This window comes from Dipodomys merriami, unplaced genomic scaffold, assembly GCF_024711535.1.
Source record: "Dipodomys merriami isolate MVZ:Mamm:240054 unplaced genomic scaffold, mDipMer1.0.p SCAF_3, whole genome shotgun sequence".
Taxonomy (NCBI): Eukaryota; Metazoa; Chordata; class Mammalia; order Rodentia; family Heteromyidae; genus Dipodomys; species Dipodomys merriami.
The window spans coordinates 72,528,690-72,554,897 of record NW_027204492.1 but is presented as its reverse complement, the minus strand read 5'-3'; the positions used below and the strand labels follow the sequence as shown (position 1 = coordinate 72,554,897).

The 26,208-nt window shown below is 36.4% G+C and overlaps 1 protein-coding gene across 1 annotated transcript in view; it reads left to right on the top strand.

Annotated features, from left to right (window-relative positions):
- Tex11 (testis expressed 11) overlaps window positions 1-26,208 on the top strand; it is a 219,123-nt gene that overhangs the window by 100,765 nt on the left and 92,150 nt on the right. The window contains exons 17-18 of the mRNA XM_070039363.1: window positions 3,406-3,508; window positions 23,039-23,163. Of these exons, the coding sequence (XP_069895464.1) occupies window positions 3,406-3,508; window positions 23,039-23,163 (228 nt within the window). The remainder of the gene's footprint in view (window positions 1-3,405; window positions 3,509-23,038; window positions 23,164-26,208) is intronic.

The window sequence follows — 26,208 nt, the reverse complement described above, 5'->3', positions numbered from 1 at the left end:
GGTTATAGCTCAGTGATAGAATGTGTGCTTTGCATATGTGAGTCCTTAAATTTGATTATCAAGTACCAAAACAAATGTAATTTTATAGATATTGGCTCTGCCTTTGGGGAGTTTATAGAACCTTAAGTCCAGTATCCCAATTTTGTTATATTATTTTTGATAATTTTTAAGTGTTTCATATATGCAAGTTTTGGGCTAGATAAACTTAAGAATAAAACAAATGAGCTTAGGTTTTAAATATAGAAACAATTCATATAGCTTGATATTGTAAGACTTTGCTGCTCATCATAATAAAACCTTAATGTTATCAATTGACAAATGGATAAAGGACTGTTTTAGTGATGATCTGTGTAAGTTAACGGTAATGCTTATGCATGAATGGATGCAGAAATGCCATTCTCAGCTTGCAACTGAAGTTTAGGTATGTGGATTTTACTTCTACAATTGATTGATAAAACAAAAACACAGTTTCAAACCATAGAATGGCTATAAGATTTGCAACAACTACAGAGGTAAGACTATTTATAGAATGTGTATCTAATGTAAAGTGGAAAAAAACTGTATTTCACGTGCTGGTTATATACTGCTGTATTCACTATATAAAGGTTTGGCAATCATGCTTTTCCATTTAGGATTGAAAGTGAGTACATGTAATCTAATGATACTCACTAGATGGCACTGTGGCTTCTGCTTGTACTTGATTAGCTCATTGATTTTGAAGTTATTTGTAATGCCTTCCCCACAAATTTGTTTGCGTGGATGCATGGATATAAAAGAAAGTACTTTAAGAAAATGGTTCATTGTGGCTCATTTGAGGTAAAGAAAAAAAATCCTAATTGAGGTTGCAAGACAGTTGAACAATTATTTAGGTGCTAAATATATGCCTCATACTATAGAATACTTAAGTAACAAGGCTTGCTGTCTTCTATAGCTGAGTTTAAAGTATTAATGCAGAAGCAAGAGTTATATGTACAAAATAATTAGAAGGTAATAAAGCACAGCTTACAATCCAGTATTTAATGTGATCTATAGCATGTGGAATATGAAAGTAAGGTGTATTTGTAAATATTGTTGGAAGGTACATGTGATCTGAAGCTGAAAAGAGTAACTGATAAGTTAGAAGACAAAGTCAGATCTGAAGGAACCTTAATATGCTGAAATAATGAGCTCATTCTAACAAAATGAAGACCAGTGGGTAACAATAAAACATTCTGTATTAGAGGAAAATGGGTGCAATATAGTTTAACAGAAGCACATGAGAAAGACTTGGGGCTTCTTGCTGACTCTGAGCTCAATAAAAGCTAATAATACTAAGTTCACTCAAATTAGACTGAATCAATAGAAATACAGTTGGACATCCATGTCCATGGATTCCTCATCTGTGGATACAACCAACTATGGATTTGAAATGCGTAGATGATCATACAGTTGTTTTTCTTGTCATTACTTTCCCTACAATACAATAACTATTTATACAGCATTTACATTGTATTAGGTATTATAAATAATCTAGAGGTGATTTGGAGTATATAGGTGACTTTGTGTCGATTATATGCAAATAAAGGAATTGAGCATCTATAGATTTGGTATCTGCCCAGAGGTAGGAGGACTCTGAAACCAGTATCCTACAGATACTGAGGGTTGACTATAGAATATATAGGAGTAAACTAGCAATTGTTCTTTGTTCTGCTCTTGTTAAAGCATATCTGTAATACAGTGTTGGAATGAGAGGCAACAACTTTTGTGTATGTGCTGTTACTGGGGCTAGAACTCAGAAAGGCTAGCAACTGGAAGCATCACAATAAATGAATCAGCATCACAATAAATGTTCTCCTGTGAATCAAACTTACCTACTTGAGTTTTAAGCATCTTTTATTTCTTTAAACTTTGAAAGCACGGGTGTTTCATAAATATAGTTTTGTGTGCTGGTCCTGGTACTTGAACTCAGGGCCTGGTTGCTGCCCTTTTACATTTGTGCTCAAGGCTAGCACTCTGCTACTTGAGCCACAGCTCCACTTATACCTTTTTTGGTGTATAATTGGAGATAAGAGACTCATGTACTTTTCTACCAAGGCTGGCTTCAAACTGGATCCTCAGATCTCAGCCTCCTGAGTGTGTAGGATTACAGGCATGAGCCACTGGAGTACAGCTTATAAATATTTTTATTCCCACAGTTGTATCTTGAGGATCTGTTTCTGATATTTCTTATTTCTGACAATTCTTTCTCAAAGGGTGCTTGTGTTATTTTTTTAATGTGTACAACTCATCATTCTTGAAAAATTATTTAATGAAATATTTTAGAGCCTAACATGAAGATGTCTTCACCTCAAACAGATATCTCTTTGCTTCTATACTTGTTTGGAAAAAATCCACAGCACTAAGGCTTTTGAAATCCCCCCTTCATACATATAGTAATTTATGTCTGTAAATAAATGTGTTATACTTCAGGGATTATTTTTCCCTTACCTCCTGTGCTGTTTTCAATTAGTATTAAGGTAGCTTTTTAAAAATCTCCTTGGTAAGAGCAGGTTTACTTTTGATTTAGCTTTAATCAAACAATGTGATCCCATGGGGCATATGTATGTATGTATGTATGTATGTATGTATGTATGTATATTAATATATATTTACTTAATAAGGTTTGTCAAACCAACAATTAACATTTGCCTGGAATTTCAGTCACCTACTAGATAAAAAGTAGCTACTTGCTTCTCTGAGACCTCACTTTGCCTTAGTTTGGCTTGCTAATTCTTCTCAATTACTGTTTTTTCTGAGAAAAAAAAGAGTTTTTCCAGAGTTTTTGGTTATTTTCAAAAGGAGGAACATTCTCCCCCTCTCTCTCTCTCTCTCTCTCTCTCTCTCTCTCTCTCTCTCTCTCTCTCTCTCTCTTTCTCTCTCTCTCTCTCTCTCTCTCTCTCTCTCTTGCTCTCTCTCTCTCTTTCTCTCTCCCGCTTCTTTCTCTTTTTTATTAGTTTATATTGAACCAAAAAGTTTTATTGTGATGTTTCCATACATGCATAAAATGTATTTGATTAAATTCACTTCCTCTATTATTTTATCTCCCCCCTTTAAAAAAATTGTAAATAGGTTTCATTATTCTATTTTCATATGTGCATATGAAGGACTTTGATCATATTCACATCTTTTACTTGTGTCATTCATTCTTTTATGTCTAGATCAGAAATAGGCTATTCAAACCTGGCTAGCTCACTCTACTTCCAGAAGCAGAACTCACTATTTCTTTGTCATTTAACAGAAAAGTACATTAAGGACAGAACATTAAAGGTCTTGTGTTTTCATTTGGTGTGTCTCTTAGCCATTGTGAATATTTTAATGACCTTAGTAAAATATGGTAAGAACTTCTTTATAGTTTTTCTAAAGTAGACCCAATGTTTTGTTTTCCAGGCTAAACTGGCAGTATTAGAGGCTGAACGATTGGATCCTACAAACATTTTCACTCAGTTTTATGTATTCAAGATTGCAATTCTAGAGAACAACTCCGACAAAGGTATATATGTTTTTTAATAAGTGATGTGTTAATGTTAATGCAAAAGACTAAAAAGTCCTCAAAAAATAAATTATCCACAGTAAAAAAAATCCCCACATTTTGAAGGCAATAGAACTGAATGTTCTTTTACATTTTTCTCAAATAAAATGCTATAATAATGTAAAAAATCCTGTGGAATTTTATGTAAAAGTGCATATCTATCTAGGGAATGTGATACGGGACAAGAATTGGTGGAAGGCCTTGTCACTGTGTATTTTTCTCTGTTTTCTGTTGGGAGGGGAGATTATAATGAAAACTAGTGTCAATGAAGAACTGCCCTGAGAAGGTTTGGGTTGTAGAACAGTTACCTAGAATGTGTGAGTCCATTCCCAGCACTGAAATATATAGTAAACATTCTCAGGAAATGAAGGTCTTCAGCATACCTTTGCACTTATTTTCAAGGCTATTGATAAAATATTTGGTATAAAATGGATTTTTTTCTCCACAAAGTGCAATATCTTCCCATCAAATTTCCTAGCTGGTGTGTCTGCACACACAAATGGATTCTTAGTTACAGATATGCCTGTGCTCAGATATTAATGCTTTCAGCCCTCAAGGTAGTTGAAGTAGTTTGAATTCCAGACTGGTTGTCACTTATGAAGGAAGTAGAGAAGCTTGAATTAATACATCCAAACAGAACTTACACCAATCAAACTAAGCATCTATTATGAACAGTTACTATGTTTATGGGGTTCTGTTATTCATTCTGAAAGAAATATGTAATTTATTCTCAGTGAAAATAGTAAGACAGACCTGTAAAACAATTAAGAAGTAGTGACTTGGAGCCAGCTCTGGAACTGAGGTTAATAGTCCTGTCATGTCCATCTTCAATTTTGCATTAGAGATTGCTGGGTGTTTGTTTTATTTGATCTCATACATTTAATAATGAAAGAACTTCAAACTTAAACATTTTTGCTAGCAGAAGTGGCAAAAATAGATTCCCTATTATTAACTATTTCTTTAAAATAATATTAAATAAAATTATTTTATATTATAATACAGCAGCTTAAGCTTTCTATTTCTTCCCCAGTTAACTGTTACCATTTTATGTCATCTGCTAACCAACAGTTTAACTTCTTCCTTTCCAACTTGTTTGTCTTTTTCATGCCTAATTGCTCTGGCTAGGACTCCCAGTACAATGTTGAATAGAACATTAGAGGGAAAGCTTTCCACTTTTCACTGTTGGGTATTGCTCTAGTGGATGTGGTTTGTGCCCTAATGGATCATTTACTGGAAGATATGATCGTAGCATGGCAATGTTAAGAAATGGTGAAACCAACTCCCAGACTTCAAGCTCTTCTATAGAGCTATAATAACAAAAAGTAGCTTGTTATTGGCAACAAAAATAGATCCAAAGATCAATAGAACAGACTAGAAGACTTGAAAATAAAACCTTATACTTACAGTTATCTGATATTTGATAAGGGAACCGAAGTCACACAGTAGAAAACAGATAGCCTCTTCAATAATCAGTGTTGGGAAAACTGAGCATCCATATGCAGAAAACTAAAAGTGGATCCCCGGTTGTCACAATGCATAAATATCAACTTGAAGTGGATCAAAGACCTCAGTCTCAGACCCATAACTTTGAAATTACTGCAAGAGGGAATAGGAAAAACACTAGAACTGATAGACATAGGGAGAAACTTTTTGAAGAGTCCCAGGGGCCCAACAGATAAGAGAGACTTGACAAATGGGATTACAGAAAAATAGAAAGTTTCTGCACAACAAAGATCATTGTTTTTAAACTAGAAAGGCATCAAACACACTGGGAGAAGATCTTTACCAGCAATACATCCCACAAAGGCCTCATATCCAAAATACACAAGGGGCTTAAGAAACTAACACCTCCCAAAGCTAATAAACCAAATACTAATAGGAAAAGGAGTTAAGAAGAGAATTCTCAGAAGAAGAGGTGAGAATGACAATTTACATATGTATGTGTGTGTATGTGTGTGTGTGTGTGTGTGTGTGTGTGTGTGTGTGTGTGTGTGTGTGTGTGTGTGTGTGTGTGTGTGTGTGTGTGTGTATGAGGAAATGCTCATCATCCCTGGTTATAAAGGAAAAGCAAATGAAAACAAATCTGAGATGCCACCTCTCCCCAGTTAGGTTGGCTAACATATTTGTTGTTCGAATTCACAATGTTGGCATGGATGTGGGGATAAAGGAACCCTATTGTTAGGTTGGCCAACATGTTTGTTGTTGGAATTCACAATGTTGGCATGGATGTGGGGATAAAGGAACCCTATTTCACCATTGCGGGAAATGTACACTCTCAACAGCAGTCTGGAGATTTCTCAAAAAACTAAACATAGATCTTCCCTAGGACCCAGCCCTACAACTCTTGGTTATCTACCCAGAACATCACAAACCAGGATACCATAAAGATACTTGCACATCCATGTTCATTGCTGCACCATTCACAACAGCCAAGTTGTGGAAACAGCCCAGATGCCCTGCAATAGATGTGTGGATCAAAAATGTGGTACCATATGCAATGGAATTTTTCACGGCCATTAGAAAGAATAATATTTTATTTGCAAGGAAATGAATGGACTTTGTTAAGTGAGGTAAACCAAGCTCAGAGAGACAAACAGCACATATTTTCTCTAAAATGGGGAAGCTAGATCCAAAATATTAGGACATAAGAAATTATACAGTTCTTTAGGCACTCATATATAGTGAGACTAAAGGAGGATATTATTAGGAGAGGATCACAAAGGTGCAATGCCTATGTGCCTCTGATCATATAAAATAATGTTTATCGAAATGAACTCCAGGGAATGGAAATGAGGATTTATTTCTCTCTTGCTGTTTTCTTTTCTTTTCTTTTTTTCTTGTTCTGTTTACTGGTGCATGTGTCTTTGGGAGTGTAAGAGGAGCCACAGAAATGGAGGGACAAAAGGTGAACAAATGCAGCAATGGTACTTAATGAACACTATGTTGAAAATGAACTATACAGGGGGACAGGAGGGAAAACAGAGAGAGCAAGGGAAGGGATGATATTGTCCAAAAACAAATGTACTCTTTATTTGACTTATAACTATAACCCCTCTGCATATCACCTTTATAATAACAATAAAAATAATTTTAAAAAAACAATAAATGCTGGAACCTTTGGGATGGGGCCTAGTGAGAGGTCATTGAGTCGTTAAGGATATGCCCTTGAAGGAGATTAATGTAGCTTTCCTGGGACCCCAATAGCTGTGGCTTCTTGTCTTGCATGTGGTGTCATTCTCTTACATATGCTTCTACTATGAAAACATTTCCCATAAAGTCCTCATCAGAGCTCTTACACCTTCAGAATTGTGAGCCAAATAAATTTCTTTATTTTCTTAAGTACTAGCCTCAGCTTTTGTTATGGGTAACAAAAAAATAGCTTGTCATCTTTGTCTTTTGTTGTGTTGATATATATTTCTTCTATATTTAATTTGTTGAACGCTTTTGTTATGAAAGAATATTGAATGTTTGTGAATATTTTTTGTAACTAAAATGATATGGTTTTTACCCTTTATTCTGTTTGACACATTGCATTTGTGGATTGGCATATGTTGAACCATCTCTGCATCCCTGGGATAAATCCCACTTCATCAAGATAAGTGATCTATCAATGTGCTTTTGAATTTTTTTTTTTTTTTTAGTATTTTGTTGAGTTTTTTTTAATATCAGTCATGGAACTTGTACTCAGGGCCTGGGCACTGTCTCTGAGTTTCTTTGCTCAAGGCTAGTGCTCTACCACTTTAGCCACAGCTCTGCTTTTGGCGTTTTGGTGATGTTTAATTGGAGATAAGAGACTCGTGAACTTTCCTGCCTATGCTGGCTTCAAACCTTGACCCTCAGATCTTAGCCTTCTGAGTAGCTAGGCATGAGCCTGTATTATGTTAATCAGAGTTATTGGCCTGTAATTTTATTTTCTTGTAATGTTGTTTATCTGGCTTTTATCTTGGTAATGCTGACCTTGTAAAATAAGTTTGGAAGTGTTCCATTTCTTCATTTTTGGAACAATTTGAAAGAGGTTGGTGTTATTTCTTTAAATATTTGATAGAATTTAGTAGCAAAGCCAGGAGATCCTAAGATGTCAGGAAATTGTTTGATCATCTTACTCATTATTTGTTCAGATTTTTTATTTCTTCATGAATCAGTGAGTAGAATCTTAAGAATTTGTCAGTTTTTTCTAAGTAATCCAGTGTGTTGACATATAACTTTTCATGGTAGTGCTTATGATTCTTTGATTTCTGTAGTATCAATTATAGTGTCTTCTGTTTTACTTCTCATTTGAGTCTTCTCTGGTTTTTTTTCTTAGTCTAGCTAAAATGTATTGATTTTGTTTGCCTTTTCCAAAAACCTACTTATTATTTCTAGTCTCTTTCATTGGTTTTTTAGACCTTTATTATTTCCTTCCTTCTACTGAAGTTTGACTTATTTTATTATTTTTCTAGCTTCTTGAGGTATAATATTTGAGATCCTTTCTTCTTTTGGTGAGCTACTATGTTGCCCAGGATGATCTAGAATTCTTCATGTAGCCAGACAGGCCTTAAACTTCTGACACTCTTACCTCAGTTTCCAGAGTAGTAGAATTCCAGGCTTATAGCACTACACCTGGCCTTTCATGTTTGCATATTTGGGGGGCGTTCAGTATTGGGGCTTAAATTCAAGAATTCTCCCTTGTTAGGTAAGAGCTCTTCTACTTGAGCTACAACTTCAGTCCCCTTTTGATGTAGACATTTATTCATATAAACTTCTCTCTTAGAACTGCCTTTACTGAACACTCTAGGTTTTGGTATGTTGTGTTTCCATTTTCATTTATCACCAGGTATTTTTAAATTCTTCCTTTAATTTGTTCTTTGTCCTCTGGGTTATTCAGGTGCATGCTGTTTAATTTCTACATATTTGAAAGATTTCTAAAGCTCTTCATTTTGTTAATTTCTAGCTTTATATTATTATGTTTGGAAAAACACTTGATATGCCTTCAAACATTAAATTCATTAATACTTATTTTCTGACTTAATGCATTGTTGGGCAGTAACATAATTATGGTCTTGTGCATGCTAGGCAGATGTTCTACCACTTATTTCATGTTTCCAGTGCTTTTTTTGCCTTCGATATTTCTCAGAGTTTCATGCTTTTTGCTGGGGGCTGGCTTCAAACTGCAGTCCTCCTACCTATACCCCCTCAATTGCTGGTATCACAAGCATGCACAATCACTCCCAGTTTGCTTGGGAAGAAGGTCTTACTAAACTTTTCAAGGCTGGTTTCAGTCCGCCGTTCTCTAGCCTTTAACACATGTCTGTCCTGGAGAATGTGCCATGTATACTTGAGGAGAATTTGTATTCTCTTGCCATCAGATGGATTGTTCTCTACGTGTTTTGTCAGCTAATTTGATCTGAACTGTAGATCAGAAGTTCTCCTATTATCTACCTGGATAATCAGCCCACTGTTGAAGTAGAGTATTGAAGACCCCTACGGCTTTTATATTAAGTCTCTATCTACCTTTAGGTCCATAATTGCAATATATTCTTGTTACTGAGGTGTTTCAATACTGGATGCATATGCATTGTAATTTTTTAAAGCATTTTACACTTTTGTTATTATACAATGGTCTTTGTCCTTTTTTTTTTTTCTTTTACAGTTTTGACAAACTCTTTCTTTTTTCTGGTACAAGTACAGCTACTGCTGCTCTATTTTATCGGCCATTTATATTAAGATGTCTTTTTCCATCTGTCTGTGAGTCCTTAAAGGTAAAGTGTGTCTCTTATAGACAGCATGTAATCCTTTTTTAATCCATTTGTTCACCACCCTACATCTTTTTATTATAGAATTTAAGCCATTTACATTCAAGATAATAATGGGTATGTAAAGACTTATAACTAACATTTTGTTGACTCTTCTTTTGTTCTTTTGGAGATCTTTTGTTCCTTTTCCCCTCTCTTCCTGTCTTCCATTGTGATTAGGTGATATTCTGTACTAGTATGTTTTGACTACTTATTTTTTTATCTTTTGTATATTAATTATATAGTTTGTCTTTTGTCTACCGTGAGGCTTCGTTTAAACATCTTATACTTAAAGCAGGTGATTTAAAGAATTTTAATTAGCACATATTTGTTGTTCAAAGGAGGTTTCATTGTGTCATATATGCATATAATATATCCTAATCAAACTCACCTCCTCTATTGCTCTACCTCATCCCCTCTCCTCACTTCTGAAAATGATTCCAACAGGTTTGACTGTTCTATTTTTTTCTTTTTTGGTCAGTTGTGGGGCTTGAACTCAGGGCCTAGGTGTGGTTCCTGAGCTCTTTTGCTTAGGGCAAGCTCTACCACTTTGAGCCACAGCTCCACTTCCAGTGGTTAATTCGAGAATAAATAGTGTCGTGGGTACTTTGGTGCCTGGGTTGGCTTTGAACCTAAGTCCTCAGATCTCAGCCTCCTGAGTAGCTAGGAATAAAGGCATGAGCCACAAGCACCAGCCTTCATTGTTCTATTTTTATACTTGCTTATAGAACACTTCAACATATTCACCCTCTCTATTGATCCTTCCGTTTCTCACTGTTCCTCCCCTCCCCTCCTTCCAACAGAGCCCTTGACACGCTATTTTAAGTTGGTAAACAACTCAGCTTTGATCATATAAAAATGCAACATATTTTATTATGTATACCTTGTCATGTTTTACTTTTTCATGCCAGAAGTGGGGCTTGAACTCAGGGCCCAGGTGCTGTCCCTTTGTCTTTTCACTCAAGGGTGGTGCTCCACCACTTGAGATACAGCTCTTCTTCTGGCTTTTTAGTGATTAACATGGACTTTTACTGCCTGAGTTGTCTTTGAAGCTTTATCCTTAGATCCTCGCCTCATGAGTAGCTGGGATTATAAGCATGAACCACCTATGGCCACCTTGGCTATTTGGTTTTGATATGGGGTCTTGATAACCTTGCTGGGACTTGCCTTGAAGTAAAAGTCCCCCTTATCTCAACCTCCCAAGTAGCTGGAATTACAAGCATATTACCACCATGCCTGATTGAATTTTATCCTTGCATAAAATTTCCTGCTACTTATCAGCATCTTTTCGATTTGGCTTGAAGAATTCCCTTTATTATTTCTGGTATGATAGGCTTGGTAATGGTGATGGTGATGGTATATTTGGGAGTTTTTATTGGCCCTTCATTTCTGAAGAAAAGTTTGGCCAGATAAAACATTTTCAGTATGTCTTCCCAGGCAGTACTATTTTTGCTGATAAGTATGCTGCTAGACTATAAGCATTCACTTGTATGCTGTTTTCAAAATCTTGTAGTATACTTTGTTTTTTGTTTTTTTTTTTTTTGATTATTTGATCATGTCTAGTATTTAGTCTTATCTGGATTGAATCTTTTTGGCCATCTGTTACTTTTTTCTACCTGAGTCTTTATATGTTTCCCTGGATTTGTTGAGTTTTCTGCGTCAAATCTTTACATAAATTTTCATCTGTGTATCTGTCTTCTTACTGCTACAATTTGAACATTTGCTTTTTTGATTTTGCCCCAAAAGTCTCATAAACTTTCTTCATTTTTTTTCTTTTCTCTCTTCTGACTATGTATTGCCAATAACCTGTCTTTGGGTTTACAGGTTCTTTTTTTCGAGTTGATCCATTCTGCCATTGCTCTTTATTGCATTTTCCAGTTCTAGAATTTCTGGAAGTTTTTGTTGTTTGTTTTTATTTTGAGACAAGTTCTCACTTTGCAGCACAGGTTGGCATCAAACTAAAAGTCTCCTGCTTTTGCATCTGAGTGCTAGTGCTAGGATTATAGATATGTGCCACCCCATCCAACCTGAGTTTTTGATTTTTTTTTGTATTTATTTTTCCTTTCCTACTGAAGATTGAACTCTCGATCTGTATGTTAACAAACATTCTACCACAAGCTACATCCCAAGGCTACTATTTGTTTTTAAACAATTATTTCAATTTCTATTAAATTTCTCATTTTGTTTTTTATTACTTTCCCAATTTTGTTAAATTGTTTACCTTTTTGAAGTTCACTATGCTTCCTTAAAAATGTTATTTAGAATTGTTTGAAAGGCAGTTTACAGATCCTCATTTCTTTCATTTGTTTTAGATGGAGTAGTCTCATGTCACTCAGGCTACCCTCAAAATTCCTAGGCTCAAGATATCCTCATACCTCAGCGCTGGGAATATAACCCTGTACCTTTGCATCCTGGCAGAAATTGTAAATTCTTTTTTTATTTTAATTTTTATTGTTATTATAAAGATGATGTACAGAGGGGGTTACAGTTATGTAAGTCAAATAAAGAGTATAATTCTTTTTTTTCTCTCCCACCTTTTCCCTCCTATCTCCACCCACAAGTTGTATAGTTCATTTTCAACATAGTGTCTAGGAAGGACCATTACTGCATTTGCTCACCCTTTTTCCCTCCATTTCTGTGCCCCCCCACGCTCCCAAAGATAAATGAATAAACAACACAAAAATAACAGAAAACAAAAACAGCAAAAAAGAAAAAACTCTCTTGTTCCATTTCCTGGAGTTCATTTTGATAAATATTATTTTGCATAATCAGAGGCACATAGGCATTGTGTCTTTGTATTTCTCCCCCAATAATATTCTCCTTTGGTATCACTGTGTGTTAATGCTTAGTATTATTTATCATGTCCAACAGTATTTTGGATCTAGCTTCTACATATGAGAGAAAACACAGGCTATTTGTCTCTTTGAGCTTGACTTGCCTCACTTAACATGATTTCTTCTAGGTCCATCCATTTCCTTGCAAATAATATATTATTCTTTATTTTTTAAAAGAAACAAACCTCACTTCCATGTCCCATAATATTATTTTTCCTAATGACTGTGTAAAATCCCATTGTGTATAGGTACCACATTTTTTGGATTCACTCATCTATTGTAGGGCATCTGTGCTGTTTCCATAACTTGTCTATTATGAATACTGAAGCAATGAACATAGATATGTAAGCTTCTTTACAGTATCCTGGCTTGTGAGGTTCTGGGTAAATGCGCAGGAATGGTATGGCTGGATCATAGGGAAGATCTATGTTTAGTTTTTTGAGGAACCTCTGACTGCTCTCCAGAGTGGTTGTACTAGTTTATATTCCCACCAACAGTGAAATAGGGTTGAAATTCTCATTTCTTTAGTCTATTTTACTACTACTTTATTTTGTGTTTTTTTAATTTTTAATTTTTTTAATTGTCAAGTTGATATATATAGGGGTTTCAGTTATATAAGTAAGGTAATAAGTACATTTCTTTTCAATCTTGTTATTCCTTCCATCAATTTCTCCTACTTTCCCTCCCCCCAACATCCCAAGTTGTCCAGATTATTTCCAACATATTGTCTTGTATATATCGATGTTGCATTGGTTTCCCCTTGTCCTTTGTCTCACCATTCTGCTGTTCCCCTTCTCTTCCCTAATTCAAATAAACGTTTTTACAATACCAGAGTACCAAAATCAAATATGGTAACAACAGAGGATATACCATAGGGGGAAGAAAATACAAAAGAAACAAAAAAAATGGGTTGGGAAGGTGGCTCTGTGGTAGAGTGCTTGCCTTGCATGCATGAGGCCCTGGGTTTGATTCCTCAGTACCACATAAGCAGAAAAAACTGGAAGTAGCACTGTGGCTCAAGTGGTAGGGTGCTAGCCTTGAGCTGAAGAGCCAAGGGACAGGGCCCAGGCCCAGGCCCAGAGTTCAGGCCATGACCGACAAAAAAAAAAAGAAAAGAAACAAAAAAAATCACATAGTACATTAAAAACAACAACAACTAAGAAAAACCTCTTGTGTTTTGGTGGTGTGTTTTTCCATCATTACCTAGAAAGGCCTTTCACCAATCAGCCCACCCAGAGATTCTGGAAACCATGCTTGATATGATTTTCAGATATAGTTACTGCTCCAGTTGTTGGACAGGCTGGCCTGGGCCTGGGCCTGGATCTATAGTGTTGAATCTTGAGTGCCCCAACTGGAACAGTCTATACTGATCCTATAAACTGGGTTTTTGAGAGAGATTGGATCTATTGGGTTTGGGTTGTCAGTTGCGTTCCTAGTAGCTAACCTTGAATTCAGAGGAACCACATTAGTCTGAGTCTGTAAGTGCTATCCAGATGCTGTGATGGTCTTGATGCCTGAATCCCCTGGGATGGTCTTGGATCCTGACTTAGTGCTCGGGCAGGCATGGAGCTTATTTCTCAAGGACAAGACTGGATCCTGGATCCATGGGCCCTATCATGGCACCTGGATCTACTTAAATGAGCCTAGCCACTGAGTTTACTGAAATACAGCAAGAGTTTGTGATGACGGGGTCTGATTTGAAGTCTTGAATACCTAGAGCTTTCTTGCTACCTGGAGTGGGCAGGCCTAGAGCATGGGGATATGTGGGTCTTAGCCTGAAGTTTGGGTCTATAGAATATGTATTAGAGCATAGTATGGGTGTTGGCCAGGAGACTGGATCCACGTGGACTGGCCAGGGTCCTAGGGCTGCAGGAGCTCTTCTGAAACTTAGCTGCACAGGGGCATTCTTGGATACTGGGTCCATGGGGGCCTAACCCAACACTGGAATCTATTGAAATAGGCCTGGATCCTGAGTGCTAGTATGTGAGGATGCTGAAATAAGCTTGGACAGGGAAATCTTGGCAGCCCTGAGGTCTTTGTCCATAGGGCTGACCTGATGCTTTACACTAGGAGTACAGATCTGGTTCTGGAACGGGCCTGAAGCTTAAGGCTGTGGAAATTAAACTGATGCTGGAGACAATCAGAGCCCAAGGCCACAGCAAGCACTCTTTCTGGGGGTAGGCCTGGAGACTGAGTATTCAGAGCAGACCTAAAGCCTGAAGTGTTTTTTTAATATATATTTTTATTGTAAATATACTGTACAGAGAGGTTACAGTTACATGAGCAAGGTAATGAGTTCATTTCCTGTTGAGCATGTTACTTCCTCCTTCATTTTTCCCCTACTATCCCTTCCTTCCCCACCTCCCCCTCAGCTCTTCAGCTCAAGGCGAGCACTCTACCGCTTGAGGGGAAGGGAAAAAACAAAGTGTTTAAATAGTGTTACAGGTGGACCCTTGAGCTACAACGCCACTTCCAGTTTTCTAGTGGTTTATTGGAGATAAGAGTCTCACGGAGTTTCCTGTTCGGGCTGGCTTTGAACTACGATCCTCAGATCTCAGCCTCCTGAGTAGCTAGGATTACAGGAGTGAGCCACCAGTGCCTGGCCAACATAGTGTCATGTACAGTGAGTCATCCTGTATCCTTATTTCAGCATACTGAGTTTTTGAAAACCGCATTGGTACTTTACAAAAGCCTGGGTCCAGTGAGGCTGGAGGATGGAGACCTATTTGGTAGTAGGTTTTACTGGGATCAACCCAGTTTTGAGACAATGTTTTGCACCTGCTTCATTCCCCTTCCTGAAAATAGAGGGTATCTCTGTGTGTGTTGTGTAGCTGGGGACTAGAAAAGGGGTGACATGGTAATAAAGGCTATCCTTTCTTCCCTCTTCAGTGCATCTTTTCTTATATCTGTACTTGACCCACCTGCAGTAATTCTTTATTTTCCTTAGCTCTTGTAAAGGTTTTCAAATGGATGTTTCTTGTAGGCAATGTGTGCTGGAAATTCTTAATTTATCATTTTACTAATATCAAAAGAACCTAAGTTGCTGATTGCTTGATGCTAGTGTACAGAAACACAAATGATTTTTGTATTGCGCTGTATTTTACAACTTTGGTAAACTCATTCCAGTAGATTTCTTGTGAGTTGCACTTGATTTTTTCCATATGCAATCATATTGTTTGAATAAGGCAACCTTTACTAATTCTTTTCCAATCTAGGTACAGTTTTTTTCTTACCTTGTTGTACGTTTTGGATTGTCCTGTAATACAATGTATAAAATTGGCAAAGTCCTTGTCTTTTTCCTGATTTCAAGAAAAAGCATTCATTCTTCTACCATTAAGTATAATGCTATTGGTAGATTTTTCAAATAATAATTAGGTTGGGGAAAATGCCCTTTTATTTCTGGTTTCCTGGAAGTTGTTACAAGGAATGGATGATAAGTTTGACCACTTTTTACATCTATTAAAATGATTTAAAATTTTTCAAAGTTTGTTAATAGGGCCAGTTACATTGAGTTTTCAACTGTTAGCCCACTGCTATATTTCTGGAGAAATTTCACTTGGTCATGGAGTATTCTTTTTATATAACTTAACTTGCCAAACTTATGCAGAAGATTTGTACCTATGTTCATGAGTGATATAGGTCTACAGTTTTCATTTCCTGGAAATCCAAACACTGACAGAATGAGTTAGAATATAACCTTTGTCTCAATTTTCTGGGACAGATTGTGTAAATTGGTGTTATTTTTTTCTTAAATGTTTGGTAGAGATTACCAATGAAGCTGTCTGAGTCTGAAGTTTTAAATCAAACTTTAATCAATTTTTTATGTCAAAAGACCTTTATTTTTTCTTTTCTTTAGTTTAATTTAAATTACTGCCTCCTCCTTTGTTTCCCCATACCATCCCTTCCCCTCTCCACCCCTCCACCCCCACCCCCACCACCCTGCCAAAGTTGTAAAGTTCGTTTTTCGACATAACATTTTGTACATCTCATTGTTGTAATGGGTCCACCTGTAACCCTATTTAAACACTTTGCTTTTTCCCTTCCCCTCCACAAATTATATCAACATCAAATACAGTGAAATCAGGGCTTATACAACTGTCCAATAAATAAGTGGGCTAAAGACTTAAAGAGAAACTTCTCTGAAGAGGAAAGAAGGATGGCCAATAGACATATGAAGAAATGCTCAACCTCTCTAGCCATAAAAGAAATGCAAATCAAAACAACATTGAGATACCACCTCACCCCAGTTAGAATGGCTATAATCAACAACTCTAATAACAACAGATGCTGGAGGGGATGCGGAGAGAAGGGAACCTTATTGCATTGTTGGTGGGAGTGTAAACTTGTTCAACCACTTTGGAAAGCAGTATGGAAGTTCCTCAAAAGACTCCACATAGAGCTCCCCTATGACCCAGCAATCCCACTTTTGGGCATTTACCCAAATGACTACAAACAAGGCCATACTAAAGCTACCAGCACAACTATGTTTATTGCAGCATAATTTACCATAGCTAAGATATGGAACCAAACCAGATGCCCCTCAGTAGATGAATGGATCAAGAAAATGTGGTATCTATACACAATGGAATTCTCTGCCTCCATCAGAAAGAATGACATTGCCCCATTAGTTAGGAAATGGAAAGGCTTGGAAAAAATTAGATTAAGTGAAGCAAGCCAGGCCCAAAGAAATATAGGTCCCATGGCTTCCCTTATTTGCAATAACTAGTATATGTCTGAGACAAATAGAAACTGTCAGACAAGTTGATGTTAGGTGAAATGAACCCCAAGATAAGTATTCAAATGTTTTTTTCTTTCTTGCGATTGTTTCAATCTTTAATCAATGTAAGGTTACTTAGGGTATTTCTTAATTTAATATATTTTAAAATGTATTTTGCTTAAGTTATTGAAATTATTGACCTAAAGTTGTTGATAGTATCCCTTATATTATTAGCATTTTAACACCTGTAAAAAATCTCTAGTGATGTTACTTTTCTTTGTGATGTTTATATTTTGTGCTTTTCCCTTTTATTCTTTTCGGGTGGGGGCAGTACTGAAGTTTGAACTCAGGGTCTTGCACTTGCTAGGCAGGTGCTAAGTGGGCACCTACTTCTTGAACCACTAGTCTAGATCTTTTATTTTATTCTTGGTCAGCGTAACTAGAGTTTGAGCAATTTAATAATTTTTCTTGAAGAGCCAAGCTTTTGGTTTTATTAATTTTTTTCCATTTTCGGTTTTCTGTTTCATTTATTTACATTCCAATCTTTATCATATCCATCCTTCTGCTTATTTTGAGTTTCTTTTTCCCAGTTTCCAAAGTTGACAGGTGAGGTCATTAATTTAAAAACTTATTTTGCTCTAATGAACTATGTGGTTTTTTTTTTTGTTTCTTTCGAATGTTCTTCCCCCTATGGTACATCTCCTGTTGTCACTGCATTTGATTTTGGTACCCTGCATCTTGTATATACATTTATCCAATTTTGGGAGGGTAAGGGAAATAACAAAATGCTGAAACAAGGACACAGAATGACCATTGCAACAATAATGCTCAGAAGACACTATGTTGGAAATGAACATTACAACTTCTGGTGGGGGAGAGAAGGGATAGAAGGAGAAAACCAAAGGAGTGGGTAACAATGTTCGACAAGAAATTTACTAATTACTTTACCCATGTAACTGTAACCCCTCTGTACAGCATCTTTACAAAAATGTAAATTTAAAAAATAATATAGACAATACACCCATTTTGACTTCTGATTGCTTTTTTTAATTAACATTTTTTTGTGAAAATACCGTACAGAGGGGTTACAATTACATGGGCAAGGTAATGAGTACATTTCTTATCAAGCATTGTTGCCTCTTCCTTTGTTTCCCCTTCCTATCCCTTCCCATCTCCCACCCCCCTCCACCCCCGTGCCAAAGTTATAAAGTTCGTTTTTCGACATAACATCTTGTACATTTCATTGTTGCAATGGGTCCACCTGTATCCCTATTTAAACAATTTGATTTTTCCCTTCCCCTCCACAAATTATACCAACATCAAATACAGGGAAAACAAGGGTTATACCGTGTGGGAGGGACATACAAAGCAACAAAGAAATATCTTATAAATATGTTAGAAACAATAGAAAGAAAGAAAAAACATTTGAGTCATAACTAAGATATGGAACCAACCCAGATGCCCCTCAGTAGATGAATGGATCAAGAAAATGTGGTATATATACACAATGGAATGCTATGCCTCCATCAGAAAGAGTGGCTTCTGATTCCTTTTTAAACACAGATTATTTAGAAATGTGTTTTATTAGCATATGCATTATTTGTACAAAAGTTTCATTCTGACATTTCTATACACTCATGGATATTTATTCCCTCTTCCTCTTTCTTATACCCCTTCCACTCTCCTTTATTTCTTCCCTTTTATAACTTTTATGTCCTTCCCTCATTAGATCCCATGTATAACACAAAAAGTGTAATACTTGTTTCTGTGAGTCTGCCTTATTTCATGTAACATGATGATCCCTTCTTCCATCTATTTTCCTGTAAATTATGTTATTTAATATGAATGAAGGAATACAATATTTATTCATTTCTTTGTTGATGGGCACTTTGGTTGACTGCATAAGTTGTCTATTATGAATAGTGCTACAATAAACATGGATGCACTGGTATCTCTATAGTAGTCTGACGGATTCTTTTGGATATGTATCTAGAAATGGTATGGCTGGACCACATGACAGTTCCATTTTCAATGGTTTCTGTTTGGTTTTGGGGGGATCTTCATACTGATTTCCTTAGTGGCTGCACTCATTTACATGACTGCCAACATTGCATTCTCATATCTTTGCCAGTATTTGCTTCTGTTTGTCTTCTTGATAATACCATTCTAACTGGAGTGGGAAGAAATCTCTGTGTACTTTTTATTTACATTTACCTGGTGGCTAAAGATGTTCAGTGTTTTTTTCATGTATTTGTTGGTCATGTGTGTTTCTTCTTCAAAAGTGTACAATCCCCTTGCCCATTTATTGATTAGATTGTTTATTTAAAAATTTTTAGTTATTAGGGCTGGGAAGGTGGCTCAGTGGTAGAGCACTTGCCTTGCATGCGTGAGGCCCTGGGTTCCATTCCTCAGCACCACATAAGCAAAAAGAAAAAAGCCGGAAGTGGCGCTGTGGCTCAAGTGGTAGAGCACTAGCCTTGAGCTGAAGAGCTGAGGGACAATGCCCAGGCCCAGAGTTCAGGCCCCATGACCGGACCCCCCCCCAATTTTTTTTTAGTTCTTTATTCACTCTATCTATTAATCCTCTGTCAGATGAATAGCTGGCAAAGGTTTTTGCCATTCTGTAGTCTCTCTGTGCTTCTTTTGCTGTACACAACTTTTTTTCTTCAATTTCATGGAATTCTATTGGTCAATTTTTGCTATTATTTTCTGAGCTTATTGGAATCTACTAAGAAAGTCATCGCGTATGCCTAGATCCTGAAGTGTTTCTTCTATTTTCCTCTAGTATGTTCAGAATTAAATTTTTTTTTTTTTGGTTGGTCATAGGGCTTGAATTCAGGGCTCTGTTTGTGAGCTCTTTTGCTCAAGGCTAGTGCTCTGCCACTTTGAGTAACAGTGCCACTTCTGGTTTTTGAGTGGTTTATTGGAGTTAAGAGTCCTGCACAGGCTTGCTTTGAACCTTGATCCTCAGATCTCATCCTCATGAGTAGCTAGGATTACAGGCATGAGCCACTGGCAGTGCCCAGCCCAGCTCCAGAGTTTGAGATCTTACATTTTGAGTTGAGTTTTGTGCAGGGTTGAAAGGTAGGGATCTAGTGTCAGTCTCTTTATTGGAAGGGCCTCATGCTTGGTAGGTAAGCACTCTACCACTTGAGCCACACTCTCAACCTTTTTTACTTTAGTTATTTTTCAGGTAGGGTCTCACTTTTGCCTGGGCCTAACCTTTAACCATATATGTGTCTCCCACATAGCTGGGATTAAAGACATGAAGCACTACAGTTGGCTTAGCTTATTGAGGTGGAGTTTCAGTAATTCTCTGCCCAGGCTAGCCCCAAATTATGATCCTTTCATCTCTGCCTCCTGAGTAGCTGGGGTTATGGATGTAAGAAATCACACATGGTTAGTTTTAGTCATCTATGTGTGGATATCCAGTTTCTTCACACCACTTATTAAGAGGCTCACTTTCTCCCATGTATTTGGGCTCATTTCTGGATTTTTTGTTGTGTTCTATTGTTCTCCATGTCTAGTTTTGTGCCTGTACTATCATTTGGGTTACTATGGCTCTGTAGTTTCAAATCAATTATTATACCTCTGGCATTACTCTGCTCAAGATTGTTTGGTTACTCAGGGACTTTTATGCTTCCGTATGAATTTCAGGACTTTTTTCCTATTTCAATGAAGAATGCAATTGGAATTTTGAATTCATATATTGCTTTTGGTAATGTGATCTTTATTTATTTTTGGCTGGTTTGGGGGCTTGACCTCAGGTCCTGGGCACTGTTGTTGATCTCTTTAGCTCAAGGCTAGCATACTATCACTTTGAGCCGCAATGCTACTTCTAGTTTTCAAGTGGTTTATTAGAGATAAGAGTCTCATGGACTTTTCTGCCCAGGCTGGCTTTGAATGGTGCTATCCTCAGATCTCAGTCTCCTGAGTAGCTTAGATTACAGACCTGGGCCGCCAGAACCTGGCTCCTTTTAACAATATTTCTGCCAATCTTGAACATGTAATATCTTTCCATTTCTAGTGTCTTTCACAATTTCTTCACTGCTTTCTAGTTTTTCATCATAGCAGTCTTTCATATGTTTGATTAGATGCCTATGTCCTTTTTCATCTATTGTGAATGATATTCACATAGTCATACTGACTTTGCTTTCAAAGAATACATACGAAATATGATATTTATTTTCAAATTTTCTAGAAAATATTCTATTCACTTTAAGTTTAGTTCCATTGTAGCAGAAAAATTCACACTTATACTTGAATCCTGTTAAATATATTGAGTTATATTTTGTGGCCCCGAATGTTGCTTTCCTTGGTAAATATTCCATATTCATTAGGAGCATATAGATTTTGCTAATGTTGGGTTGAGTGTTTTATAAATGTTAATCAGGTTAAATTGATAAATAGTGCTAAGTGTGTTGTATTCTTGCTGATTTTCTACCAATTCTGTTATTGAGAGAAAATATTTAAGTTTTTGAGTATAAAAGTGGGTAGATAAACATTTTGGTTTATGTCCTCATAATGAATTGATTCCCTTAATCTTGTAATTACCTTTTATTACTGTAATTGTTCTGTCCTCTGACATGTACTTCATGTGACTTTAACATAGCTATCCCAGCTTTCTTTTGATGGCTTATTAATACATATATTATCTTTATTTTTTTGGTCAATTATGGGGCTTGAACTCTGGGCCTGGGTTCTGTCACTGAGCTCTTCAGTTTAAGGCAAGTGCTCTACCACTTGAGCCACAGCTCCACTTCTAATAGATATATTATCTTATCCCTTGTTTTTAACTTAGTTTCATCTTTATATTTAAATGTGTTCGTTTGAAAGTAGCATACAAGTATATGGTTTTGTTTCTAATTTAAGCCAGAGATCTGCCTTTTAATTGGTTCACTTAGTCACTTATATTTAATATGATTGTTAACATGATTAGATTTAAATTTAGCATTGGTTTGTCTTCAATTTATCTCATCTGCTCTTTGTTTGCCAATTTTTTTTTCTAATTTTCTTATTAAATGCTAGAGATGTAGCTTAGTGGTAGAGTAATTTCCTTACATATGTAAAGTTGTAGGTTCAATTCTTAGCACAACAAAAAAGAAAGTAAGGAAGAAAGAGAAAGGAAGCAAGCAAGCAAGAAAGAAAGAAAGCTACTCAGGAGGCTGAGATCTGAGGATCGTGGTTCAAAGCCAGCCCGGGCAAGAGAGACCGTGAGACTCCTATCTCCAATAAACCACCAGAAAACCGGAAGTGGCGCTGTAGCTCAAGTGGTAGAGCGCTCGCCTTGAGCTGAAGAGCTGAGGGACAGCACTCAGGCCCAGAGTTCAAGCCCCACGACCGACAAAAAAAAAAAAAAGAAAGAAAGAAAGGAAGGAAGGAAGAAAGAAAGGAAGAAAGAAAAAAAGAAAGAAACTCTTTCCCAGGCCTTTCCCAACTGTGTGGAGGGCCAACGTGGCCTGGTGCCAGTCAGAACGATGAATAAACCTACCCCTTACCTGAAAAAAAAAAGAAAGAAAGAGAGAAAGAAAGAAAGAAAGAAAGGAAGGAAGGAAGGAAGAAAAAGGAAGAAAGAAAGAAAGAAAGAAAGAAAGAAAGAAAGAAAGAGAGAAAGAAAGAAAGAAAGAAAGAACTGAATTCCTTGGTTAAATTGAATTTTCATGATTATCTCTTTTTGGCTTGCTATATACAACTTTGTTATTTATTTGTTACTTAATGTTAGCAGTACACACATTTGACTTAATCATCTACCTTTACGACACAATGGAATATAATATAGCAATTCCATTTTAAAGTTTGTTGTTTTTGCATTCCATTTTATGGATGTGCCAAAATGTATTCAGCCCACCTATTATTAATGGAATTTCAGTTCCAGGTTTGATATTTTACTCTTTTAAGCAATGCCAGATGAACACCTTTGAGTGTATTTATTTACTTTTGCAAATATACCTATAGAATAAGTTCACAGATGCATGATTGCTCAGTTGTATTTTTCTGATAATCAAATCCTTTTTGGTGGTTTACCAACTCATGTGACTTTATGAATTTTAATCACTAGTCTAAAGATATTAATGCTCTTAAGTGAATTCAGAATTTATTGTCATATAATTAATGATAGATAAGTATAATATTTGAGAAAATATGCTTTTATTGTTTTCTTGTTTTTCAGCTTTGCAGGCAATTGCTGCTTTAGCATCAGTACTGAAACAGGAAGAACTGAGAAATAATGACCTGATTCTAAATGGAATTTCACCTACCTCACTCATAAATTTAGCTGCCCAGTTTGCTCTTGCGGTAATTCACATGCATTAATCTACTAGATTTTCCTTCTTCTTGTTTGAAAGACAGAATGACCAAAGGCTACAAGAGAGCCCTTTCTTCAATCTTTGTTTCTGTCACATTTTCATGTTTATCTTGCTTGCAAAATTGCTTTATTTCTCTTTATATCTTCATAATGTAGACTGAAATAAATGAAACAAAGTAAAGTAAGAAAGGCTGGAAGCATGGCTCAACTATAGAGTGTCTCCCTAGCAGATGTGAGGCCCTCAGACCAAACCCTAGTACCTCTAAAGTCAACTAACAGATGTGCTTAATAGAAAAAAGTAAAAATAATAAAACATGAATTTTAGGAAGAAATTACAGATTTAAAATTTTCATGCCAAGGGATAGGTTATAGCTTAGTGGTAGAGTCTACATAGCATATACAAGGCCCTGGGTTAGATTCCCATCCCTGCAACAAAATAAGAGTAGAGAAGGAGAGGGAGAGAAAAAGGCACCATACAAATTAGTATGTATCTATTTGAAATTTATCTTTCTCACCAATTTAAACAAAATAAATTTGGTGGACTTTTTAGTCATAACCATAAAACAATGTTAGTTTAGATATAATAAATACTTGGACTTCTTTTTTTCTCTTTCGGATTTTTATTTTATAAATCTTGGAAAAGGAAGTGGAGTTGTCACTCAAGTAGCAGAGCGCCAGCCTTGAGTAAAAAACCAAGCAAAAGTGCGAGGTCCTGAGGTTAAACCCCCAGTACCAGTGCGCCTGTGCGTGCACACACACTCTCTCTCTCTCTCTCTCTCTCTCTCTCTCTCTCTCACACACACACACACACACACACACACACACACACACACACACACACACACACACACACACACACATACAGACGTGGAAAAGCATGGTGGCAGCTTTAGAGTTTTTTAACCGACTTTGAGTACTGACTCTGCCACTTAATAAGCACCTGATTTTCTTTGAATGTTAGTTTCATTTGTACAATAAAGTCAATTACCTGCATCTAGATTTGATATGAAAATTAACTGAAAAGATAACTAAAAATATGGTTCATAAACTATGAAATTTGATCTTATAAAGTACTTTGTTTTCTGATTCTTCCTTCTGTATGAAAATCTGTTCAGAATCATAGTTCCATAATTCTTCTAATAGATATTCCCTGCTTTTTATATCAAATACAAACTTTGAAATTTTAAAAAGGTATTTATTTTGGGTTTCTTACTACAGAATTTCTCTTCCTTCCTTCTCCCCATACTGCAAAAACACATGCTATGTCTCTATCTGCTAAATACTTTTTTCTCTTCGTACAATATTTTTGTATAAGACAGTGTCTCATTATGTAGCCCAGGCTGGCCTTGAACTCATGATCCTCCTACCTCAGCCTCCTGAGAGTCAAGATTACAAATATTCTCTACCTTGTCTGGCTTCTTCCTTCAGAAATTGTTACCTTACTCATCTAACTGTACTTAGCAACTACATTAAGCAAGAAATTGGTCTAGGTGCTACAAATACGGTCCTCAAGGATCTCAGAAATCCATTTAAACAGCCAAACAGTATATAAGATAAGACAATATACAGGATAAAGACCAGATAACTAATATACATGTTAAATATTATTGAAATTCAGAGGAAGCAGAGAGCACTGAGAACTGGAATTGATTTGAGAATTCTCTACAGTGGAAGGAATCCTTCAGTTGGGCTTTAAAAAGGGTAGCACTGAGATATGTAAGAATATATTTTATAGGATGAGATGAAAGTAAACAAGACATACAAAAAGGAATGTGATTGCCTTGACAGACTGTATTTGGTTAGAATTGTAGTAGGTTAATTTTCTATCATTCCATCATTTTGTCCTAATTAATTTTCTATTATTTATGTGTAATATAATTTGATTTATTATTTTTTATTCTAATTTAAAATTTTTTTTATTTTGTTGTAATTTTTTAAACTTATTTTTTTCAGTCATGAGGCTTGAACTCAGGACCTGTGCACTGTCCCTGAGCTTTTTTGCTCAAGGCTAGCACTCTACCACTTTGAGCCATAGCTCAACTTCCAATTTATTATTATGTTATGACAAAGTATAATTAATTTTTTGGCAAGATTATATATTTTATTTATTTATTTTTTCCTTTTTGAAGAGGTAATGTACTGCTGGTTGAACTTAGGACCTCAAACATTGCTAGGCAGTCACTCTACCACTTAAACCACACCTATAGTCCTTTTGCTTTTAACTTATTTTTCAGATAGGATTTCAAGCTGCTACATAGGCTAGCCTTGGCCAAGATCACTCAGGAGGAAGCCTCCTGAGTTGCCTGGGATTACAGTTGTGACACCACCACATTCAGCTTGATTTTGAAATAAGTTCCCACTAACTATTGCCTGATCAGGCCTAGACCTGTGATCCTCCTATCTCTACCTCCCAAGTAGCTGGGATTACAGATGAGCACCACCACACCTTGGGTATACTTTTAAATATTCTGAACAGTAAGAAAACTTTGGTGGTAATCTATGTGAAAGCAGTTCTTGGAAACCCAGCATAGTGGCACATGCCTATGATACCTGCTCTACAACTGAGGTAGGAAGATTTCAGAGTTCAAAATCAGCCTGGGATACATGAGACACTGTCTTAAAAATAAAAATACAAAACAAAGTACAAAAAAGTTATTTTGGAGAAATAACTTTGGCTATGCCTTGGGAGATGTAGAGGAAGAAATTGGAGGCAGTACAGAATGGGAAATGGTGGTAATAATCCAGTGGTAAGAATGGTAGTAAGACATGGTAGTAAGAATGAGATATTAGGCAGGTAACACATTGCTTTCTATTCTTTTAAAATAATCTATCTCATCTTTTAAACTTTTTGTAAAATTTACCCTCCTTGCCAGGTGCTGGTGGCTTATGCCTGTATTCCTAACTACTCAGGAGGCTGAGATCTAAGGATTGCGGTTCAAAGCCAGCCCTGGCAGGAAAGTCTTATCTCCAATAAACTACTTAGAAAAATCCAGAAGTGGAGTTCAAGGGCTAGACCACTAACCTTGAGCAAAAGA